The sequence below is a fragment of the Acromyrmex echinatior genome, chromosome 6 (genome assembly GCF_024713525.1).
Source record: "Acromyrmex echinatior isolate Ae372 chromosome 6, ASM2471352v2, whole genome shotgun sequence".
Taxonomy (NCBI): Eukaryota; Metazoa; Arthropoda; class Insecta; order Hymenoptera; family Formicidae; genus Acromyrmex; species Acromyrmex echinatior.
The window spans coordinates 9,535,795-9,558,609 of record NC_141857.1 but is presented as its reverse complement, the minus strand read 5'-3'; the positions used below and the strand labels follow the sequence as shown (position 1 = coordinate 9,558,609).

The following is a 22,815-nucleotide window of genomic DNA, read 5'->3' as shown; positions in this document are numbered from 1 at the left end:
TCGATGAAAATCTACAGCACGTTATGAAATGAAAGAAAGAATCTAATAAGCTTTTGTTGTTGTGATTCATTCCAAATGCTGCGCAAATGTGCGACGCTTTTTTCATAATCGAATTAATAAATGTTTAGAAATCAATGGAAATAATTTTGAATACCTATTACAATAAATTTTCCTTTACTAATATTTCTATTGTACTTATTTTATTATTCTTCAAAATTTCTGAATATTTCGTACTCAAAGTCACCTGAAGGTTACTGTAAGATTCCTCTTGATCTCAGCTATTACGCTTTAATTATAGAAATATATAATCCAATTTAAAAAATTGATTACATTGATTACATTGAAATCTCTAAAAATATGATCTTGACAAAAAATTATTCCCATCTTAAAGTGTCCCTTCGAACCAAACAATTTATTCCTTAGACATTTCCGCGTATCAACGATAATGGAGATATTATCTTACGCAGTTACTGAACCACACTATATACAGAGTGATTCATATAAAGTGACCGATTTAATTATTGACGAAATTTGAAGAAACTTGAAAAAGTAGTTTATACTAATGTGTTTATTACAAAGAGAGAGTTTATTACAAAGACATCATGTAACGAAAATAATTATTTTATAAGTGGAGACGTTAGAAACATTTTAAGATCAACTCTTTATTTATTAAAATAGAATTAAGGTAATTCAAGGGAAGATGTCACAAGGGGGAAGACGCCACTTTGTTTGTAATTTTTTTATAGAACATGCGTTGGCCGTAATGACTGTATGGTAAACAGCGCAATTATCGGCAGAGATGAACATGTTCATGACAAAGTCGATTGGTAAAGATTATACGAAATATGAAAAGTTAGATCGTGAAACATGTTCTTTATAATATTTGATATGCTAATTGCTAAGGTCTATATTTCAATGCTTATTATAAAATCAGGCAAATGATATACGATTTTAATCAGTTCCTGGAGGTCATGTGGATGATATAGATTATAATTTGTAATATTCTTATATGCGTAAAAGTTGCAATTGAATATTCTTCTTACACTTGGGAATAAGATGACAGTAAATACAAAACATTTTTTCCTGCTTGAAACCGTCATTAAAACGATTTTATGAATTAAAATTTTGAATTCATTATATAATTTAAAATATTTTAAGTTAATGAAATGCTGTTTAAATAAATAAAAGTATGTCCAGCTTATTTCCTAAATTATTCTCTTTCATATTTCGTCATTTTATTTTTATATGTTCTTATAGCTTAAATCCTTGATTATGGACTATAAATAAGTAAAATATGCAAGTTTATATTGTATTATATTATTTAATTGTTTGTGACATCTTTTCCCATAGGAGGTGGCATCTTACCCGTATATACATATAGAGGAAAAATGTCACTTTTGCAGGGACATATCAATTTTTTCTAATAATATGGAACATCAAAAGTTTAATTCATTGATTTGTATAACTAAAGAAAGATTACTAGAATATAAATAATATTTTTTCGTTCATTAATTTAATAACATTAAGAAGTTATTCAAGAATAAAGGCTTAAATGTGGCGTCTTCCCCCATCAATGATCTTATATGATTTTTTAATATGATTCTTCTAGTTATTCTGTGTACAAAAATATTAAGGTAGAAGAATCGAAAAATTAACAGCTTATAAGATGGTTAACATTTTAATATATGAACATATGTCAGAAAGTTTAAAATACCTTCGTCTCTCTCTCTCTCCCCTCCTCCCTCCCTCCCTCTCCATTTGTTCCTCTCTCTTTCTATTTTTTTATTCTTTCACCTAACCTCAATAATACTTTTATACGCAGAATAATTAGAGGAATCAATATTATGTAAAAAATCATATAATTCTATTTGAAATTGATTTTTTTCCAATGCCTCACTCATAAAATAATTGTTTCCACTATATGATGTTCCCCTTTTTACTATTTTATATATATATATATATATATATGTATATATTATTATATATTAGGTGTAATAAAAAGAAATCCATTATTTTTCCAATAGATGGCTTTAGTAATCTGTATCTCGTCTACGCGTGACAAATTACTAAAGCCATCTATTGGAAAAATAATGGATTTCTTTTTACTACACCTAATATATATATATATATATATATATATATATATTAGGTGTTGGAATTAATTCGTAGCGTTTTACAAGTGATGGGAAGTACTTTCATTAATGTATTTTTTAATGCTCATGTGAAATAAATAACATTCTTTCATTAAAAACGCTACGAATTAATTCCAACACCTAATATATTGATATAACCTATTTTTTTATTAATAAATAATAATTAATAAATAATAATAAGGCTCTGTAAGTATAAAACAATGTAATCAAAAGAAGGGCAAAGAGCCAGTAATGTAGCAAAGAACTTTAATTTAAATTAAATCATAAAATTATAACAATTACCATTGACAAAAATAAACGTTTCGACTTCGCTCGAATCATTTTCAATGTTGCCGTAATATTTAAACATCGCTATAAATCAAAAATATACATAGTATTACAAAACTCATTATAATTCTACATCCCGTGTTCTTCATTTCGTGTAGTACGCTATGAGTCATTTATATCGGAAATTAAAGTAGTCAGAAAATAATATTCTAGAAAAGTGAACAAAAAAATTAATACTTAATACATACAAATTAGTAATATAATAATGTAATATCAGTAATAACGGTAAATATGTTAAGAGTCCATTAATCAAAAGAGAGAGAAAAAAAAGATGCAGGTAAATGGTACCATATCGTGATCCGTATCGTGGTATAATACATTTTTTTATTTGAAGCAAATTTGCAAGAGTAACGAACATCTGACTTCCATGACGTCGGATAACGCAATGTCGAGAAGGACATTTACTTTTTTTATATCTTCAAATTTCGCCAATAGACAGATTTTTTAACATTTTAAGGAGTAATACCACCTCAGCAGCTGAAAAATATTTGTTTTTTTTTTTTTTTTTTTTTTTTGGAAAAATGAAGGAATGAATCAAGAATTATTTATTGGGATTACATTATATGCATCTTCAGGTATATGAAAAATTTTTTTTTATATTTCTTATTTACAAAATGACGGCACTATAGCCGTATCGTCAAATATCTTTTTTAGTCGAATCTCTCCGCGGTGTTGTCCAAATTTTCCACACGGTTTGTCCTGGAACAAAATACCAAAAATTTTCATCATCTACTAAAAACTAAAGAAGTACGCAGGAGTTTTAAAAAATATTGATTTTTGGCAAAATAGTGAACATTTGAAAAAAAATTGTATTTTTCGCTTAAAATTTTTGTATAAAAATGTTAATTGCAAAAAAAATTTTCAACATTTGTTAATTTAACAAATATTAATAATGAACATTGTTAATTTAGCTTATATTGTATTGAGGAGGACTGAAAATGTCAGTTTGTCGAAACATTTGCACATTAGTTTTTTCACAATAAATTTTTACACACCGTTAACTGCATTGGTTACTCTTTATTGGCTTCTTTCTTTGTTATATCAGAGTTTTAAAATTACGAATGACTCAAATTTGACTCAATTACGAAGGACTCAAATTTTTCGCGCTCAGGGAAAATAGTATGAAAATGTTGAATTTTGTTATTCAGCATCAAAAGTTTGAGGAAACTTCATACTGATGATCATCTTGCTATCTTTGAACGCGCAAAATTCTAGCTTCGTCGTAATTCTTAAACGCTTTCCATTTATATAAAAAAAATCAGAGCCTTGATAGTTTGTATTAGACTTTCCGTTACAAAGAATCTGTCTATAAAATATTTATCTTCTATTTTGGGACTCCCTGTATATACATGTACGTGCATGCGTATGTGCGCACGCGCGCGTATGTGGTAAATATTAATAATTGAATCAGCTTTTTATGGGAGATAAATTATTGATTGTAAATTGGAAAGAGCATAAGAACCCTGAACTAAAGTAAAAAATCGAGATATAAGATGTTTTAAGAAAGTTTTATGAACATCTTTAAAGTGTCGTTTACAATGAACAGTAGCAGTAGAGGCTGTAGACACGTCGTACCGGAAAACCAGCTTACTCCCGATGTGTCTACAGTCTGTACTGCTACTGTACATTATAGACGCGTAAGATGTCTTATGTGTCGATTTTGAACTTTGTCTAGATTCTTACGCTTTTTCCAATTGCAATCAATTCATCTCTCATAGTAAAAAGTTGATTCAACTATTAATATTCACCTTGTACATATGTTTTGTATGTTGTAGAAAACCCCGAATTAGTAAAGCCAGTAGTTACTACAGTAGATGGAAAGAGATTGACAACAGAATTTGTTCTACTTGAGATTGCAGCCATTGAAAGAAAAATTAATACTGAGATAGAGTCTGAAAGGTGTATACCAATAATCAATAAGGTAAAATATCAATATTTGATTTAATTATTAGGTGTTGGAATTAATTCGTAGCGTTTTACAAGTGATGGGAAGTACTTTCATTAATGTATTTTTTAATGCTCATGTGAAATAAATAACATTCTTTCATTAAAAAACGCTACGAATTAATTCCAACACCTAATATAATCTAATATTTATATAAAATTGTGAAATATAATTAAGTGATGAAAATATTTTAGATTTATAATTTGTATACATATACGTGCGTGCGTACGTATATGCACATAAGTATCACTAGATAGACTATAAGTATGATATGTCCTTATAATATAGAGTTAGCCACGAACCACAAAATAGTTGCGTATGTATGAACCTGGTGTAAAATGTGTGTATATATGTGTGAATCTATGATATGAACGTGTGCGTGATACGGAATGTATGCTAACTTTGATTGATACTGCTATTTTGAGGGGATTTAGGATTGATTGATGAAAACAATCACAGTGAGTGGCCAGATATTATAGGGACACTAGTCGCCGAATAGTCCGGATATGGGATTATCTCGGAATGATGTTTTCGGAAAAAAATTTTTATACAAATGTAGGGCAAATCAAATACCCATTATGTAGTGATATTAGTTTATTATTAGTTAGCGATGCACATCTCAAATAGTTCATGACCAAATGGAATCTAATTATACTGTTTTGAAAAAGTGTTAACGTCGTTTACACTTTTCTACATGAATTTATAATAAAAAATAGGATTCCTACTTAAAAAACTCAGATAATCTCCACCATTTCCAAGATCATTCAAAGTCAAATCAATATTATTAGGTGTTGGAATTAATTCGTAGCGTTTTACAAGTGATGGGAAGTACTTTCATTAATGTATTTTTTAATGCTCATGTGAAATAAATAACATTCTTTCATTAAAAAACGCTACGAATTAATTCCAACACCTAATACTATATGATGGACGCCTAACTTGGTGCACATGTACATACACAAAAATGTTTTATATATATATATATATACATACATAAATATTACTTGTTTCAAGTAAATAATTAAGAGTATTTTAAAATTATATTATCAAGAAAATATTCTTTGTAATAATATAATCGTTACTCAAAAGAAGAATAAAAATTGCATTCTCTCTTAGCACTAGAATGATATTTTTCTGTATTTTTCTATACTACCGCTCATGAAAGTTCGGACATCCGCATAAATTTCATTGAATGATTGTGTAAAAAATTAAGACATAAAACAGCGATTGTCCGATTATTGATTATTATTATTATTATTTATTATTATTATTGATTATTATTATTTATTATTTATTATTTGATTATTTTAAAATACTAAATAATCATTTCCGATTATTTTTTAAAATATATTTTAGACATCACTTCTTCTACACATAATTTACAAAACTTTTGCAATTGCATTACGATTATATCATTACAAAGAATATTTTTTTGATAATATATAATTTTAAAATACTCTTATTATTTACTTGGAAGTAATATTTATGTAACATTTTTCTGTATGTACCTGTGCACGCTTCAGAACGAGCTATTGTAAATTAAGTTTTTTCCAACAGTTCTTCCCCAATCATTTCCCCATTTTTCGCAATCGAGATATTATTTCTAAAGCGCCGAATATCCGCCATCTATAGCTTGACGCGCGGGGAATGGCAAGCGCCGCGCACACTGCGCGGCACGCCTGCTAAGCCTCGTCTACAATAGTCGCACAGGTTGTGTCGTATGTCGTGAGTAATAGCATCGCAGAAAAATTTGTTGCATGTCGCAAGAGTGTCGCTAAATTAGCGTTTACAATAGTTGCAACTATTGTTTGCACGCAATTCGACAACAAATTCTATCGCAGTCGTAGAAAGTTGAAGTTGGTTCAACTCCGTCCAACGACAAGAGCTCTTGCGACTACGACAATCATGCGACTATATGCGACACTTCTTCTTTTTCTTTTTGTTCAATATTAATTGGCCCTTGCCATGAAGTAGCGGTAATTCCGGCCAGGGTGAACCTAGTAGCTGAAACAAGTAACCAGGCGGGGGCGTCGCCTGGGAAGAAAGGAGAGAAACAAAATTCTCTACCCCTCCCTTAAAACAAAGGCATTCATGGAAATCATACTGAGGTTTAAAGATTTAAGGTATGCAGTAATTAGACGACATAGGGTAGGAGGGGGGATTGTTAATCATATAGTGAATATTAATGAGATAAAGCAGAAAGTATTTCTTCAAGTAATCACGAAAGCCGATTTATGAATACAAAGTCTGCAATAAAAGAGAATATGATTAATGTCCTGTTTTGGATCACCACAGGGGCACGCAAGCGAGTTAACAATGTTTTTGCGATGCAGGCTGTATGCTAGATTGTAGTAATTAGATCTAATTCTGAAGATGGTGACGATCTCCTCTCTTTTTAGGTTCTTATGATAAAACCAAGGCTTAGCTGAGTTACTTCTATGAAAGTCATCATATAGCTGCCCTTTAAATGTTGCGCAATGGTCTAAGTACGCTTGAAATTTAATGTTGAGAGATTGCTTGGAGACCATAAAAAAGTCTTGAAATGGTATTTTAAATTTAAGCCGATGCCCACTAAGAGCAGCCTCGTTGGCGAAATGGTCTGCAGTTTCGTTATCAATTATACCTTTATGACCAGGAACTCAGATAAAATTAATTTTGAAACTATTAGGTGTTGGAATTAATTCGTAGCGTTTTACAAGAGATGGCACAAGCAGTACACTATTTCGTTGTTACCTATAGTTCTGTATACATTGTAAACATCTATCATAGGACGTCATTTGCCGTACATAACCTTTCTTGAAATCATAAATAACAATACTGTATAATTCATTGAATATGTCAAAATTTGTGCCAGATAAAGTGTTTTTGCGGGGAGTTTTGCTTCATTACTTTAATATGAACAAAAGTGCAGCTGAAGCTCATCGTATTTTAGTGGATGTGTATAGTGAACATGCTCTGGCTGAGCAAACGTGTAGGAAGTGGTTTGCACGTTTTAAAGCTGGTGATTTCGACTTGGATGACAAGGAGCGACCTGGTCAGCCGAAAAAATTTGAAGATAACGATTTGCAGGCACTGCTCAATGAAAACTCATGTCAAACACTTAAAGAATTATCTACGTCATTGGAAGTTGACTTCTCAACAATAGGAAAACGTCTTAAAAGTTTGGGCATGATCCAGAAGGAAGGACATTGGGTCCCATATGAATTGAAACCAAGGGATATTGAGAGACGTTTTCTCACGTGCGAACTGCTGCTTCAACGGCAGAAAAGAAAAGGTTTTTTGCATCGGATTGTTACCGGTGACGAAAAGTGGATCCATTATGACAATCCAAAGCGCAGAAAGTCATGGGTTAAGCCCGGCGAACCATCAACATCAGTGGCAAAGCCCAATATCCATGGCTCAAAGCTCCTGCTCTGTATTTGGTGGGATCAGAAGGGTGTCATATACTACGAACTTCTAAAACCGCATGAAACCGTTACTGGAGATCTCTACCGACGGCAACTGATGCGCTTGAGCCGTGCATTGAAGCAAAAACGGTCGGAATACTTCGAAAGACACGATAAAGTCATCTTGCTGCACGACAATGCTCGCCCACACGTTGCAAAACCGGTAAAAACATACCTGGAAACACTTAAATGGGAAGTGCTACCGCACCCGCCGTATTCTCCTGATATTGCACCTAGCGACTACCACTTGTTTCGATCATTAGCTCATAGCTTGTGCGAGCAGAAGTTCACATCTTACGAAGATTGTACAAAATGGTTCGATTCCTGGATTTCATCTAAAGATGAACAGTTCTTCCGACGCGGTATTCATTCACTGCCCGAAAGATGGTCAAAAGTAGTAGAAAGTGATGGGAAGTACTTTCATTAATGTATTTTTTAATGCTCATGTGAAATAAATAACATTCTTTCATTAAAAAAACGCTACGAATTAATTCCAACACCTAATACTTATTAACAGAGTTTATAAATTTACTAATCGAATAAATGATATCTTGTTCTAACATAGCTAGTAGGTATTCGACACAGTGAGGAAGGAATCCTCTCGCTTTAATTAGAGCTTTCTACAGTTCTTTACGAGGAATGTCGTAATCTTTGCATTCCCAGAAAACGTGATTTGAGATCTCTGTTTTATTACAACTCGTTCACAATGAAGAATCCACAATCGGGAATCTAAATAGATTGAAATGTCCGCTCCTTAATCGATTGATAAAAGTAATTATTCTTCTGTCTAACCTAAATTTTTTAAAACACGTATGTCTTGACTCGCTTATAAAATTATTACAGTAGGAGGCATCACGTATTCTCGTTGCGCTCAATACCCGTTGATTTATTTTTTAAAAGCAGCAACTTTGCAAAGATTACGAAATTCAGATATCGGAATTTCAATTTGCATGTCAATTCCAGTATGTATTTCTTCCTTAGCTAATTTATTCGCCTTTTTATTATCTTTAAATATCTCTGTGGCTGGAATCCAAATTAGCTTCATCTCCGCATTCTTTTCTTTCCTTAATTTAACAATCATATCCTTTATCCCCAAAATTAGTAGGAACAACTTCGTGGGTTGCCTGCACCATAGTCAGGACAGATTTGGAATCTGAGAACATTGTTAGTCTCGGCTATTAATTCTTGTATCCTAAATTCAGCGCCTCTAAGATAGCCATCGATTTTATACAATAAGATGAGATAAAGTTTGTGGTTCTAAAATTCAAAGTTATGCTTTCGTCTAATGACGTGAAAGCCTGCAATGAGGCAACTTTCATTTTAGATCCGTTAGTAAAAATATACTGAACTGTAATTTCCGTCTCAAAGATATCTTTAAATATATTTGCGTTGCCAGGTCGTAACAACGTTTCCATTCTATCCGTCGTATTGACTTGTGGATAAAAGATGAGAGCCTCATACTCACTAAGAGGGGGGGGGGGGTCGCTAAGGTAGGAGGCGCAGCTTATTTTCTACGGACGCGAAAGCTCTCGCGATAGGATTCGCTAATTGATCTATGGTCGTAGGTGTATCTGTATAAAAATTTATTATTTCCTGTAATCTTTCTAATGATTGCGTAAATGTATGCCTTGCACTTGTTGCTGCGCGTAACACATAATTCGTTCCTAGATATTCATATCCGATGATCAGGAAGCTTCCTAAACTCGTGAAGCAGCATATTCAGTGGAGTGCTCTGTCTATAGTCCATACAAACCCTTAGTCCTCTAAATTGTGTTTTATCCAACTGTATCAGTAATTTATCATTGAGGTTTCGAAGTAAGAATCCACCGCAGAGCTAACTAAAGCGTGATATAACATTAAAAAGAGAGAAAGTTTCCCACCACGTTTGTCAGAGAATTCGAATAGGATAAATGCACCTTTCTTTGATATATTTGATATATCAATATTTGATATGATAAGATATTTGATATGATAAGACCATCCCAAATCTGCTTGAAAGTTCATTCCTAAAAACTTGACTTTAGTCTGATTCTCAGTCTTACTTCCTTGAATTTGAATTGAATAAATTTTGTAAAAGACAACTCTATTTCCGACTTTCCTAGGAGTTTTTAATTCTTTGTTGTTTCATCTGAAGATACATGTTTTTGTCTGTTGTCAGATAATTATGTCTTCTCCGCGGATAATGTCAAACCTAAACTGCTCAAAATCGTAGTAATGTGTTAGTGATCTCTAATGCTCACAACTCCTCACTAATTTGGTGTCTCTGAGGTAAAGATACAAATATTATCTCCATATTGCAAGACCTCGGTGCATTTGCTTTATCTAGCTGTGCGGCGTATATCGAGTAAAGGATTAGGCTCAGAACACTTCCCTATGGCAGGCCTCTGTAAGTCCAGAAAACTTCTTCAATGTCATCGAATTGGCAGAAGACTTGCCTAGCCAAAGTTAGATTGTATATGAAGTGGCAAATTCTCGGGGGCTCAATCACACCAATCGATCTAATAGAACATCTGGAAGTATATTGTCGTACGCCGCTTATAAGTCCAGAAACACGGCCGCAACCGCCGAGTCGCTCTGAAACGTTGTGGCGATCTTCATGTAGAGTAGTGACAAATTATCCATGCATAACCTATTCTTACAGAAGCCGTACTATGAATTAGGAAGTTTACCATTTATTTCCAACCACCAATTCAACCTGTTGTTAAGTATACGTTTCATTATTTTACTCAGACATGATTCTAATGAGATAGGACGGAATTTAAGGTCGTTTGATTTTGGAATAAAGAATATCTTGTATTTTCTCCAGTTTCTAGAAAATATATTTCAGCCAAAAACAAGTTATATATGTACAAGTTATATATGTACGCTTATATATGTACAAAAGTATCTGCCCATTGGTGATAATTTATTGAAAATTTTATAATCTATATTATCTATGCCTGGACTGGACCTATTGTTAATTTGTTTCAAGGCCACAGTTCATTTGCCACAGTTAAGTCTTCTAGTGAGATTGGAATCCATCGCCTTCCTCTTTTATTATTGTCGGTAGCTGGGAAACTCAAGCAACGAATCTATCTGTTCCCGAACTTTATCCTTTTGGGATACATACTCCCTTTCATTTGTTGTCCTATATCTGGGTCAAAAGAACATAGCATAGAAAAGGCCGTTTTTTGCCCACTAATGGAAAAGTGTAAAATATAGTGAATCTTATACATTTTGACCTGCTGAACACGATGGTGCTATAGTTTTCATTGAAAATGCGGGGAATATCGTCATTTTTCGAGTTAAAGTCCTATATTTCACCCTCTCTATATATGATTTTCAATACGAGTGGATTATTTCATGTGAAATTTAGTATGCGAAGGTTCCTAATATTGTTAAACGGAAATCTAATAAGATAAAGACGAAATAAAGGATCCAAAATGACGGATACCATTTGGCCATTTTTTTGCTGTCGCCAACTGCTTTCTATAAACCGAGTTCAGGGACAACGAGCATGGACGTGGCGATTTTCTGTCCCTTCTTCTTTTGTGTTTTATCTATTTTTTATTTTTTTTTTGTGATTTGAATTTTTTTATATGTTTTAGTATTTTTTTATGTGTCCATTTAATCGGTATCTGAAACGTCAGACCGCTGAGAGCGGTTTATAGAAAGCAATTGGCGACAGCAAAAAAATGGCCTAATGGCATCAGCCATTTTGGATCCTTTATTTCGAATTCATCTTATTTATTAGATTTCCGTTTAACAATATTAGGAAACTTCGCGTACTAAGTTTCACCTGAAATAATCCATTCGTATTGAAAATCATATACAGAGAGGGTGAAATATAGGACTTTAACTCGAAAAAATGACGATGTTCCCCGCATTTTCAATGAAAACTAATAGCACATCGTGTTCAGCAGCACGAAATCTATAAGATTCACTATATTTTACACTTTTCCGTTAGTGGGCAAAAAACGGCCTTTTCTATATTGTGTTCTTTTTTGACTACCGAATATATTTTAGATGAGTTAGATTTTTTTCCGAGTGTAGAACAGAAAGCTTTCCTGTTTAATTTTCTGTAATTCGCATTTCGTTAAAGCAACTCTTTTTTTTATATTCAATAAAATCTGCGTAATAGTCAGTATGTCGAAATTGGAGAAGGGCTGCTTTCTGCAACCGTATGAGTTTATTACATTCGCTGGTCCACCACGGGGGGCTATTTATACAGTTTTTTTTTCTTGCCTTTAGCGTTCGGAATAGAATTAATTAACGCGTTCTCTATGATGTTGGTAAATGTCTCGTAAAGCACCTCAATTATTACAACATTCTTAAGCATTTTAAATTTCTCGTTACCCTGCTAAAGACCTCCCAATTCGTCTTATAACTTCGGTAATCTTTTTCTAGTGTTATTAATGACTTCCAATTTGACTCTAGTATACAGGATAATGGGAGGTGATCCGAACCCCAGAGGTTCTTATCCACCTGCCATTCAATTTCCAACGCCATTGAATTATATAAAATTGAGAGATCTATGACTGTTAGAATGATACTATGGAAAGTCGACGAATCGTCGTTACACAAAGTCAAATTAGTCTCCTACAGTGCTTTCCATAATTTTTTTCTCACTGGGCATGTATGAGAGGAACCTCGCTATATATGCGCATTAAAGTCATCACCAAAACATACTTTACCTGGGAATTACGTAAAAAACTTAATCTATTCTCTAGCTGAGATATTTGCTGAGTTTGGAGGACGGTAACATGATAAAACTAATCTCTCCTTCGAGGAAAACCTTGATAGCACATGCCTCTATGGCGTTGTCGTAAAAAATGTCAGCTATTCTTTTGTATTTTTACTAATATCTTATTGTTTACTAATATATATCTATAATCTTATTGTTTACTAATATTATTACGCCTTCTCCCGTCCGATCAATATGATCCTTCCTCACTGTGTCGAAACCTCCGATCATAAAAGGTTTATCTAGCGATAAATAGGTTTCCAAAATTAAAAATATATTATAGTCTTCGCTATGCTTAATTAGCTCTGGAGTTCTCGAAGTAATTGATTTTACATTGTACTTAATGCATTTGTCTCCTTTATGTCGCATTACAAATAGTTGTTCTTGCTGTTGCTATTTGTTATGTGCAAGTTAAATGTCTTTCTAATCCTCTCACATAAAATTTTGGGGTTCATATTCGAGATCATGGCATCGATGATGTTTTGTTGAAGCTGCTCCTTCGTGAAACCTGTCTTCCTTCATGAATACTTGTTTGAAAGAGCTGTTCCGTTTTTTAATTCCTTGTACAACTATCTCGTTGATCCTTGCCGTCTCGTTTGACAGTCAACGGGAACTTTTTCAGTGTTTCTCCTGAGAGCTTGTTTCTTGGTTTAATGTTTCCATGAGATTCCTTGCTTTAAGAAATGAAAGATTGTCATACGCCATGACCCTTGCAATTTCCTTGCGCTTTTTATAAATAGGGCAGTTTCTATTTAGTGTGCAATGAGTATCACCACAGTTAATGCATTTTTGTCTTTTTGACATTCATCTTTAGATGAGGGATAGTTCCCCCATAGTTCAAGCAGACTTTGTCTTCCTCATGATGTAAGAAGTAACGTGAACCATTCCCACGGATGCAATGGGTCGAAGTAGTGGGGAGATCCGTTAATCAATCAATTTTTGAGCTCATTTACAAAAATTCATGATTCGTTCTACAAATAAGTACATTGTAAATTAGTACAATTTCTGATTAGTCGAACTCCGCCATTATGGTTCACCTTATCTAATTCCATCATGATCTTTCTCACAGAACTTACTGATATGTCCAGTACAGCCACATTTGAAGCATAACTGCATCGAAGGGACATATGGTTTGACAGGATTGACTTCTCGATAATTATCTTTTCCGGAAGCGTTTTACCGTTGAACTCAATGCACACCGCCTGGGAATCCTCAAATTGGCCTGTTTTTTTTTATTCTTGCTCTGAATGCATTAAATATTAAGAGATTTGAATTCTCTATTTCGATTGCTTCCTTGAGTTTTTGAAGAGGTATATCCTCTGGAATCTCCCTGATCATTGCTTTCCTACTAACATCCTGAAGCATTTTATTGGATAATGCACTGTTTACCAATGTCTTCGAACTGAAGGTGATCTTCCATGTGTTTCTTGTATACTTCTGTATTTCACTAAATCTTACATTGCACAAGGAAATTAATTTGAAGATCTTAATTAGAGAGTAGCTCTTCCTCTCATCAGCCTGATTCCTTGATGAAACTCGGAAGTGCATTATGTATGGGGCCCTTAAAAAAGCATGTACCTTGTCTTCTTCATTCCTTGCATTACTAGCCTAGTTGCTTTAGACGACTGGACTTTGTTCTACGGTCCTTTCTGTAGCGTCCTTGCTATTCAATGCTGTGTGACTAGTCGTGGTACCACCTGTAATCGATGTATTTACCAACATAGGCGTAATTTTTTTTTTAGTTTCTATTAGTCTGCTGTTGCTTCTGTTTTCTATCATCTCTGCAATCTGATGAATTATCATCATCATCATCATCATCATAGTTGGATGAAACTGCGTTTCTTTTCGTTAAGTCAATTTCCATTGTTTCTTGCGCATTCATATTAACATTATAAGGCCTTTTTTTCTCCAAAAATCGGAAGAAGTCCTCTTTTTTTCTTCGAAAAATGGTGATTCTATGTGCTCACCAAGTGGCGAGCGTGCGGAGGAGCAATTTTTAATATCAACAGAATTAAATTGGCATTATCGGCAATTTTAATGTCAAGTTTGGGACATAAAGTCTTACAATTTTGAAACTTAAAAAAATAAGCGTTCCTATGAAAAATTGACATTTAATTTTTAAAAGTTCATTTTTCAGAATCTATAATTTCATATATTTTCATAAATATATACAGACTGACATTGTAAGAGAATGAAGAAACCGTAACACCTCTTCTGCAGAGCGATTTGTCATTTTTATTCTAAGATAACACTAAATAACAATGTTTTCGTTATATGTGATTCACTTGTAAAATTGTTAAACACAAAAAAAATCATTTTAGTTTTATATATATTAGGTGTTGGAATTAATTCGTAGCGTTTTACAAGAGATGGCACAAGCAGTACACTATTTCGTTGTTACCTATAGTTCTGTATACATTGTAAACATCTATCATAGGACGTCATTTGCCGTACATAACCTTTCTTGAAATCATAAATAACAATACTGTATAATTCATTGAATATGTCAAAATTTGTGCCAGATAAAGTGTTTTTGCGGGGAGTTTTGCTTCATTACTTTAATATGAACAAAAGTGCAGCTGAAGCTCATCGTATTTTAGTGGATGTGTATAGTGAACATGCTCTGGCTGAGCAAACGTGTAGGAAGTGGTTTGCACGTTTTAAAGCTGGTGATTTCGACTTGGATGACAAGGAGCGACCTGGTCAGCCGAAAAAATTTGAAGATAACGATTTGCAGGCACTGCTCAATGAAAACTCATGTCAAACACTTAAAGAATTATCTACGTCATTGGAAGTTGACTTCTCAACAATAGGAAAACGTCTTAAAAGTTTGGGCATGATCCAGAAGGAAGGACATTGGGTCCCATATGAATTGAAACCAAGGGATATTGAGAGACGTTTTCTCACGTGCGAACTGCTGCTTCAACGGCAGAAAAGAAAAGGTTTTTTGCATCGGATTGTTACCGGTGACGAAAAGTGGATCCATTATGACAATCCAAAGCGCAGAAAGTCATGGGTTAAGCCCGGCGAACCATCAACATCAGTGGCAAAGCCCAATATCCATGGCTCAAAGCTCCTGCTCTGTATTTGGTGGGATCAGAAGGGTGTCATATACTACGAACTGCTAAAACCGCATGAAACCGTTACTGGAGATCTCTACCGACGGCAACTGATGCGCTTAAGCCGTGCATTGAAGCAAAAACGGTCGGAATACTTCGAAAGACACGATAAAGTCATCTTGCTGCACGACAATGCTCGCCCACACGTTGCAAAACCGGTAAAAACATACCTGGAAACACTTAAATGGGAAGTGCTACCGCACCCGCCGTATTCTCCTGATATTGCACCTAGCGACTACCACTTGTTTCGATCATTAGCTCATAGCTTGTGCGAGCAGAAGTTCACATCTTACGAAGATTGTACAAAATGGTTCGATTCCTGGATTTCATCTAAAGATGAACAGTTCTTCCGACGCGGTATTCATTCACTGCCCGAAAGATGGTCAAAAGTAGTAGAAAGTGATGGGAAGTACTTTCATTAATGTATTTTTTAATGCTCATGTGAAATAAATAACATTCTTTCATTAAAAAAACGCTACGAATTAATTCCAACACCTAATATATATATATATATATATATATATATATATATATATATACGACAAATATGCGTTGTGTAACAGAAATCATTTGTGTCCGCGCTCTATTTTGAATATCCGTTGCTCAACGAGAAAATGACACTTCTTGCCAGGCTTTTACGGGCTTCTCCTACTCCACAAATTTTTTTAGGAGCGGAATGGCGCGCCTGTACTTATTTATTTTCAAAATATTTATAATTATCTGGACACAAATGACCCCCGTATACACTGTGTGCCCTATAACTAGGGTTAATATTACATAAATCATTATTTCAATTATATTTATTTCAATGTACACTTATAACACAACATTCTCAACTTCAATATCTACAGGGCACATTAATAAGGACAAGCTTAAAATCTTGCAGTACGTATTAATGGATTCACATAAATTCCTCGTATCTTTCGAAAAATGTTTAAAATGCTTTAATAGATAAAAAAAATAAAACATCATCTTTGTGTGATATCGTATATATATAATAATTCAACTTAATAAAAAAAATACTTTTTTTTATTTATTTGTGCTAGTTTTCTTTATGGCTTATTTAAATACGAAAACACACAGTAGGGACAGACACAGTAATAAGTTACTTTATAATAGTATACTATGATTTATATTTATAGTCGATTCTTATATTTAAGATTATCTTAAGTATAGTTTTAAGATGTCATAAACCAATCAGAAAGCTGTATTAGCATATCTTAGAAAATTATTTAAGACAATCTTAAAATAAGAATCAACAATGAATACCTACACAGGGTGTTTAATAAATGCGTGTCAATACTTAGGAGATAAATTTACACTAAAGTAAGTAAAGATCATCATATGAACATATATCCTATATGCCTTAGTTTCCAAGTTATGGATGATTAAAGAAAATGTTCGAAATGCTCGCCTTGTACGTCAACGTTACAGTATATTTTAACACATCTTGACGTTATCTAATGTTTACAAAATAATATCCACCAATAAATCGGACAGAATTTCAAGCAGTCTTATCGGTATCTTATTATATGTTGTTATGCAAATTACTGTTCTAAATACTGTTTTAAGGCTGGGTTATTCCACCTTTCGTTAAACTTCAGCTCATTGTCTTACTCTGTTACGTTCTTACTCTTTTATTTATCCAATAAAAATAAATTACTTCATAGTTTATTTAAAGATGAAACAATCGACAAAATAATATGCTTATGCTGAAATGACCGATGCATTTGATATATCTATGACCGTTTATGCACGATGATGCTCCATCTCATTTTCATCTTGAAGTGGGAACATTCTTAAACAATCTCTTCACAAATTGATAGATAGAACGAGACGGACCCACCCCAGTCATCACGATCTCCTTTAATTAGATTTTTATTTTTGGTGCCATTTAAAATCTATTGTGTATGCAACGCCAGTAAATAATGCGGATGATCTGCGAGAAAGGATACGAAATGAATTTAAAATTATTTGAAAAATTTTGTATTTTTTAATGAATGCGGGATTCAATGCTAAGGCATGAAGCTTGTGTTGACGCACAAGGCGAATACTTCGAACTATTCGAACTATTTTTTTTTTAATCTTAAGTACAGTCTTAAGTCATGAATCATCAGGAAGCTATATTAGAAGGCTTAAGGGGATGCTGGAGCGAAAGCTAAAGTTAATCAAGGTCGATATTACAGATTTTTATTTAATGTATAAGATGCTTACGCTCTCTGAGTTAATATGATCATGCAGGAAATTCGATCGATTAATTATCGATATTTTTATTCCGTTTCCTACATTACCATCTTAGCAAGAACGTGTATTAGGGTCGGTTCCACAAATGTAAAATTTATTTTGGAAAATTTTCCAATTTTAAAATTGAGAAAAAAATAAATCGTAATTGAAGTTAATCTTATATTTGTAGTATCGGACCTTAGAAATACAGTTGTATTATGTACACATGCAGTGTAGGCCGTGTTCCAATATATATCACCAGTATTAAAAATCTGTAATATACATAAAGTACAGATTTTTAACTTTAATAGTTATATCGATACGAAGCCGTAGTAGCACTTTTTCCTTACGTCCAATGCTATTTTAGGTAATAATAATATAGTATCAATAAATGAATACGACATTGCACATACATAATGTAATTCTTTTTCATGAATATCCATATATATTGGGTCATCTAAAAAGTATCCGCGGTACTTTGTCACTAGATATATGACCATCAACACACATCTAGTGACAAAAAACCGCGAATACTTTTTAGATGACCCAATATATATACATATATACAATATATATACAATATATATATTATATATAATGAGTACATCTGTACACATAAAATGAGGATTTATCAGAGAATTCATAATTTGATTATCTTTTTAAGATGTTACGTCTGATCATCTGCGTTTGATTTTCGTTAGCTTTGATTTATGTTAGTTGTATGTATATTCTGATATTGAAAATATAAAAGCATATATCATTAATATCTGTATATTTGACCATAAAAAAACATATCTCTTTTTATTTTTTCAACGTAGAAAAAAGAAGATCAGTACACCTTTTTGTTACACGTAACAAAAAAAGATGAAGTAGCTACACACGTACGTGAATATGAATTAGAAATATATTTTATGTTTGTAATGTGAGTACATCATAATGCACGTAAAATATAATTCTATTCATTAATGTGTCTATATTATATCTGCATGAAAAACTAAGTATGAGCTAAGTATGATATAACTTCTATCTCTCTTTTATGGGCCTTCTACAATAAGTCAAATCAGAAGTCAGAAGCTAAAAATTGATCAATCACAGTCAATTTTTCTGACTTCTTATTTATGGCTTATAATTGTAAAAGGCTCATTAAACATATTATAATAAAAAGAGATGGAATAGCTACATATGTGCAATGTATTTACGTACTGACAATACATATTATATCTTAAGTTAAAATGGTATTGAGAATAAAGGAAAAAGTGCTATTACATTATACGTATATACATGTATTTCAAATACATAGTTACTTCCATGGAATAGAAGATATATCTAAGTCACAGTCAGAATATATTTAGTAAAAATATACTTATTGTAACTTGCTGTTAGTCAATGTACACATTGACCTCTAAGTGTATACATTTGCTAAAACATTTTGCTTTGAATACGATATACTTATATACATTTCATAAACGTACAGCATCGTACGAAAATTATACATGTGACTATTGACTGTATAATGTATGTTATATATATGTATAACGTATATATTATATAGGGTGTCCAAAAAGACCCCGGATTTAGGAGCTGAACATAAAGGTGATTATAACTATAATCATAAAGGAATGTGAATTATACTTGTATCAGCATGCATAGTACGCCAAAATATAATATGTTGACCTATGATTCACGTTCTCTTCTATGATTGAATTACGGCTATTCTTGTGCTATAAGACTATTACCTAACATTTTTAGAAAAAACGTTTCAGACAAAAGTTATAAGATTTCAAAGAAGCTGTTTACTGATATTCAGTCTTTTTTTTTCTTCATTAGTTTCTTTGTTTCCATCATGTCAAGCAATCAGTTTTTGATTTCATCATGACAATGCTATTCACATTTCTTTAATTGTAGACGCAAAATTCTACAAGTTGATTCCGTAATTGTATTTTACCAAATTTGATAATCGAATGCCTCTGCCAGTAAATTAAAAATAGTCAGTCTACGATGAAGGCCTCTGACATTTATCTATAACTAGCCAAAGCACGATTTACAGCTGTGGCATTTTGTTATAGCTAGCCAGCTCACGATTAACGCCTCTGACAGTAAATTAAAAATAGTCAGCCCACGATGAATGCCTCTGATATTTGTCTATAACTAGCCAAAGCACGATTAACGCCTCTGACAGTAAATTAAAAATAGTCAGCCCACGATGAACGCCTCTGACATTGGATCTAATTAAACAAAGCGCAAATTATTGTTATAACTATATCACTTGTATGATAAATAAAAGTGATATTTCCACGAATGACATAAAGATGCTAACCTTTTCCATGCTGGCTTTATAGGGTGCCTTCCAACAAGAAACACACATCACAATAAGCAATTTTGACCTTCTAGAGTGCCTTTCAACAAGAGACACAGTGTGACACGGTGCATCATTACAATCTTGTTCGCTGATACAAGAATGAGATACTGTATTGTACTGAGTCGCTTGTTAGAAAGCACCCATAACCTTCTCTTATCAAAGGCAGACAATATTCTGCTACTATTATATTTTTTTCTATTTTGTGGACACAAAACACTATATAAATACACACACACACACACACACACACACACACACACACACACACACACACACACACACACACACACACACATATATATGGTTGTGTGTAAAACACTACTACACTACACTGAATTGACAGTTCTGTTGCGCGGCAACGATACTGTGAACGCAGATCATACTGGTTACACCTGATTGACTCGTATAACGCCGTTGTTTTCTGACACATACAGCGTCACGCAAAACGATATATGTATGCATGCATATATATATATATATATATATATATATATATATATATATATATGTATGTATATGCACATACATACAAAAAATTTTTATTTTTCACTCTAAGAAAAAAGATACATAATCGATATCATGGTCACATTATCTTCTCCTTAGCGACTAATTAAGAAAAAGCGTTCACCGTATCTAAATCTACGTTATTGTAAAAACTCTCTATTATCTTTGAAATTCTATTATTGATACATCATTTAAATGAATTCTCCAGGTTTATTCCACTAAAAAAAAAATACAAATAGATGATCAGATATATGACGCGGTAACTAAAATTCTATTAGGTGTTGGAATTAATTCGTAGCGTTTTACAAGTGATGGGAAGTACTTTCATTAATGTATTTTTTAATGCTCATGTGAAATAAATAACATTCTTTCATTAAAAAACGCTACGAATTAATTCCAACACCTAATATATTACATTCTGTGGTACAAAAATGTGATCAGTAGCCCTTTGAAACTGAATGTATCATAAAAATAATAAAGTAATATTTTAAAAATACATTACATTCAGTAAAATGCATTAAGTTATTATGATGTTCAATCACTATTATTAAGAAAATACGAGTACAATATTATGTAGAAAGGAAAATATTTTATTTTATTTTATTTTATTTTCGTGACAATTTGCTGGAAGATATGGTTGCAGCATACTATTCCTTATACTGTGACATTCTTGAGATGCACGTCCGCGCGTGAGCGGTTCGGCCGTCAAGCGTCAAGCGGTTGTGAAGGAAAAGTAGGCAGCATTTCAGAAATCGGCCCGAAATGCGCAATTAATTTCGAGCACATTGAAGTACACGTATATAATTTCTGTAATTTTATAAAAAGTATATTTGGAGTAATATAATATAATAATAGGTTTATTAATAACGTTATTTATTAAAAAAAAATTATGAAAAAAGGAAAAAGCAGGATCGAACATAAGATCTTTAATATTCTGATCTTGCACCTAACGCCCGAGATCACGCTGAGTTCTTGCGGATCACCTCGACGAACACGGTACATATAGCGCACGGAAAGTCTTAAACTATTGTATATCTCATCAATGTTTATGTTTTGAAATCATTTTTGCATTTGCATTTTTACTACGTTAATGAGAAAGATATATGATTAATATAATTTAATAAAAAGAAAATGAAAGAATTTTAATTCACAAACACGGTTGCCAGCTCTCCATTTTTTTTTGCCAGACTTCGGTTGCTTGGACTAATATTTAATACTCCAGCAGACGACAAAAATTAGAGATTTTCACATCTGCTGGAGTATTGAATATTAGTCCAAGAAATCGAAGTCTGTCCAAAAAAAAAAACGGAGAACTGGCAACCGTGTTCGTGATTTAAAATTCTTTCAATTTCTATTATTTCGATAGAGCGAGACAGAGAAAAAACAAAAACGGATAGAAGTTCCGATTGTAATCGGTGAGTCTCCGCGCGGACACGCCGAACTGGGCTCGTCTAGCAAAACAATGAGTCTGTCTCTGTCCTTTTCTCTGTGGTCGCTTGTTTCTAGCGACCGAAAATATTTTCTTGACGATCTCGGCCGCTTGGCGCTTGTAGCATAAGGAGGAAAGAGACATTCTAGACAATACATAATTTTTATTAAATTATATTAATCCTTTGCCCTACGATTTAAGTTACGATGGCGCGTGCCATAATTAATAGCCTGGAACACATTGTTTATGTTTGGCCCGATAGACGTACCACGGCTCTCATCAATGATACTTATGTTTGGCCCGATTTCTTTACCACGAGTCTCACACGATATTATAAGTAAAAGAGTTAATCATATACCTTTCTCATTAATATATAATAGCAAAAATGATTTCAAAACGTGATAGTTAACGAGATATAGTTTACGATTTTCCGTGTATTTTATGTACCACGTTCATAGAGGCAGTCTGCAAAAACTCAGCGTGGTCTCGGGCGTTAGGTGCGAGATCAGAATGTTGAAGACCCTATGTTCAATCCTGCTTTTTTCTTTTTTTCTTAATTTTTGTTTTAAACAAATAACATTATTAAT

The 22,815-nt window shown here is 33.0% G+C and overlaps 1 protein-coding gene and 2 long non-coding RNA genes across 3 annotated transcripts in view; 1 reads left to right on the top strand and 2 right to left on the bottom strand.

Annotated features, from left to right (window-relative positions):
• mus304 (mutagen-sensitive 304) overlaps positions 1-22,815 on the top strand; it is a 56,188-nt gene that overhangs the window by 15,379 nt on the left and 17,994 nt on the right. The window contains exon 7 of the mRNA XM_011063428.2: positions 4,256-4,401. Within this exon, the coding sequence (XP_011061730.2) occupies positions 4,256-4,401 (146 nt within the window). The remainder of the gene's footprint in view (positions 1-4,255; positions 4,402-22,815) is intronic.
• LOC147909372 (uncharacterized) overlaps positions 2,132-22,815 on the bottom strand; it is a 42,652-nt gene continuing 21,968 nt past the window's right edge. The window contains exon 4 of the long non-coding RNA XR_015545545.1: positions 2,132-3,179. This is a non-coding gene — a long non-coding RNA (uncharacterized LOC147909372). The remainder of the gene's footprint in view (positions 3,180-22,815) is intronic.
• LOC147909373 (uncharacterized) overlaps positions 19,906-22,815 on the bottom strand; it is a 3,644-nt gene continuing 734 nt past the window's right edge. The window contains exons 1-2 of the long non-coding RNA XR_015545546.1: positions 20,254-22,815; positions 19,906-20,161 (exon numbers count right to left, since the gene is read on the bottom strand). The exon at positions 20,254-22,815 is cut by the window's right edge and continues 734 nt beyond it. This is a non-coding gene — a long non-coding RNA (uncharacterized LOC147909373). The remainder of the gene's footprint in view (positions 20,162-20,253) is intronic.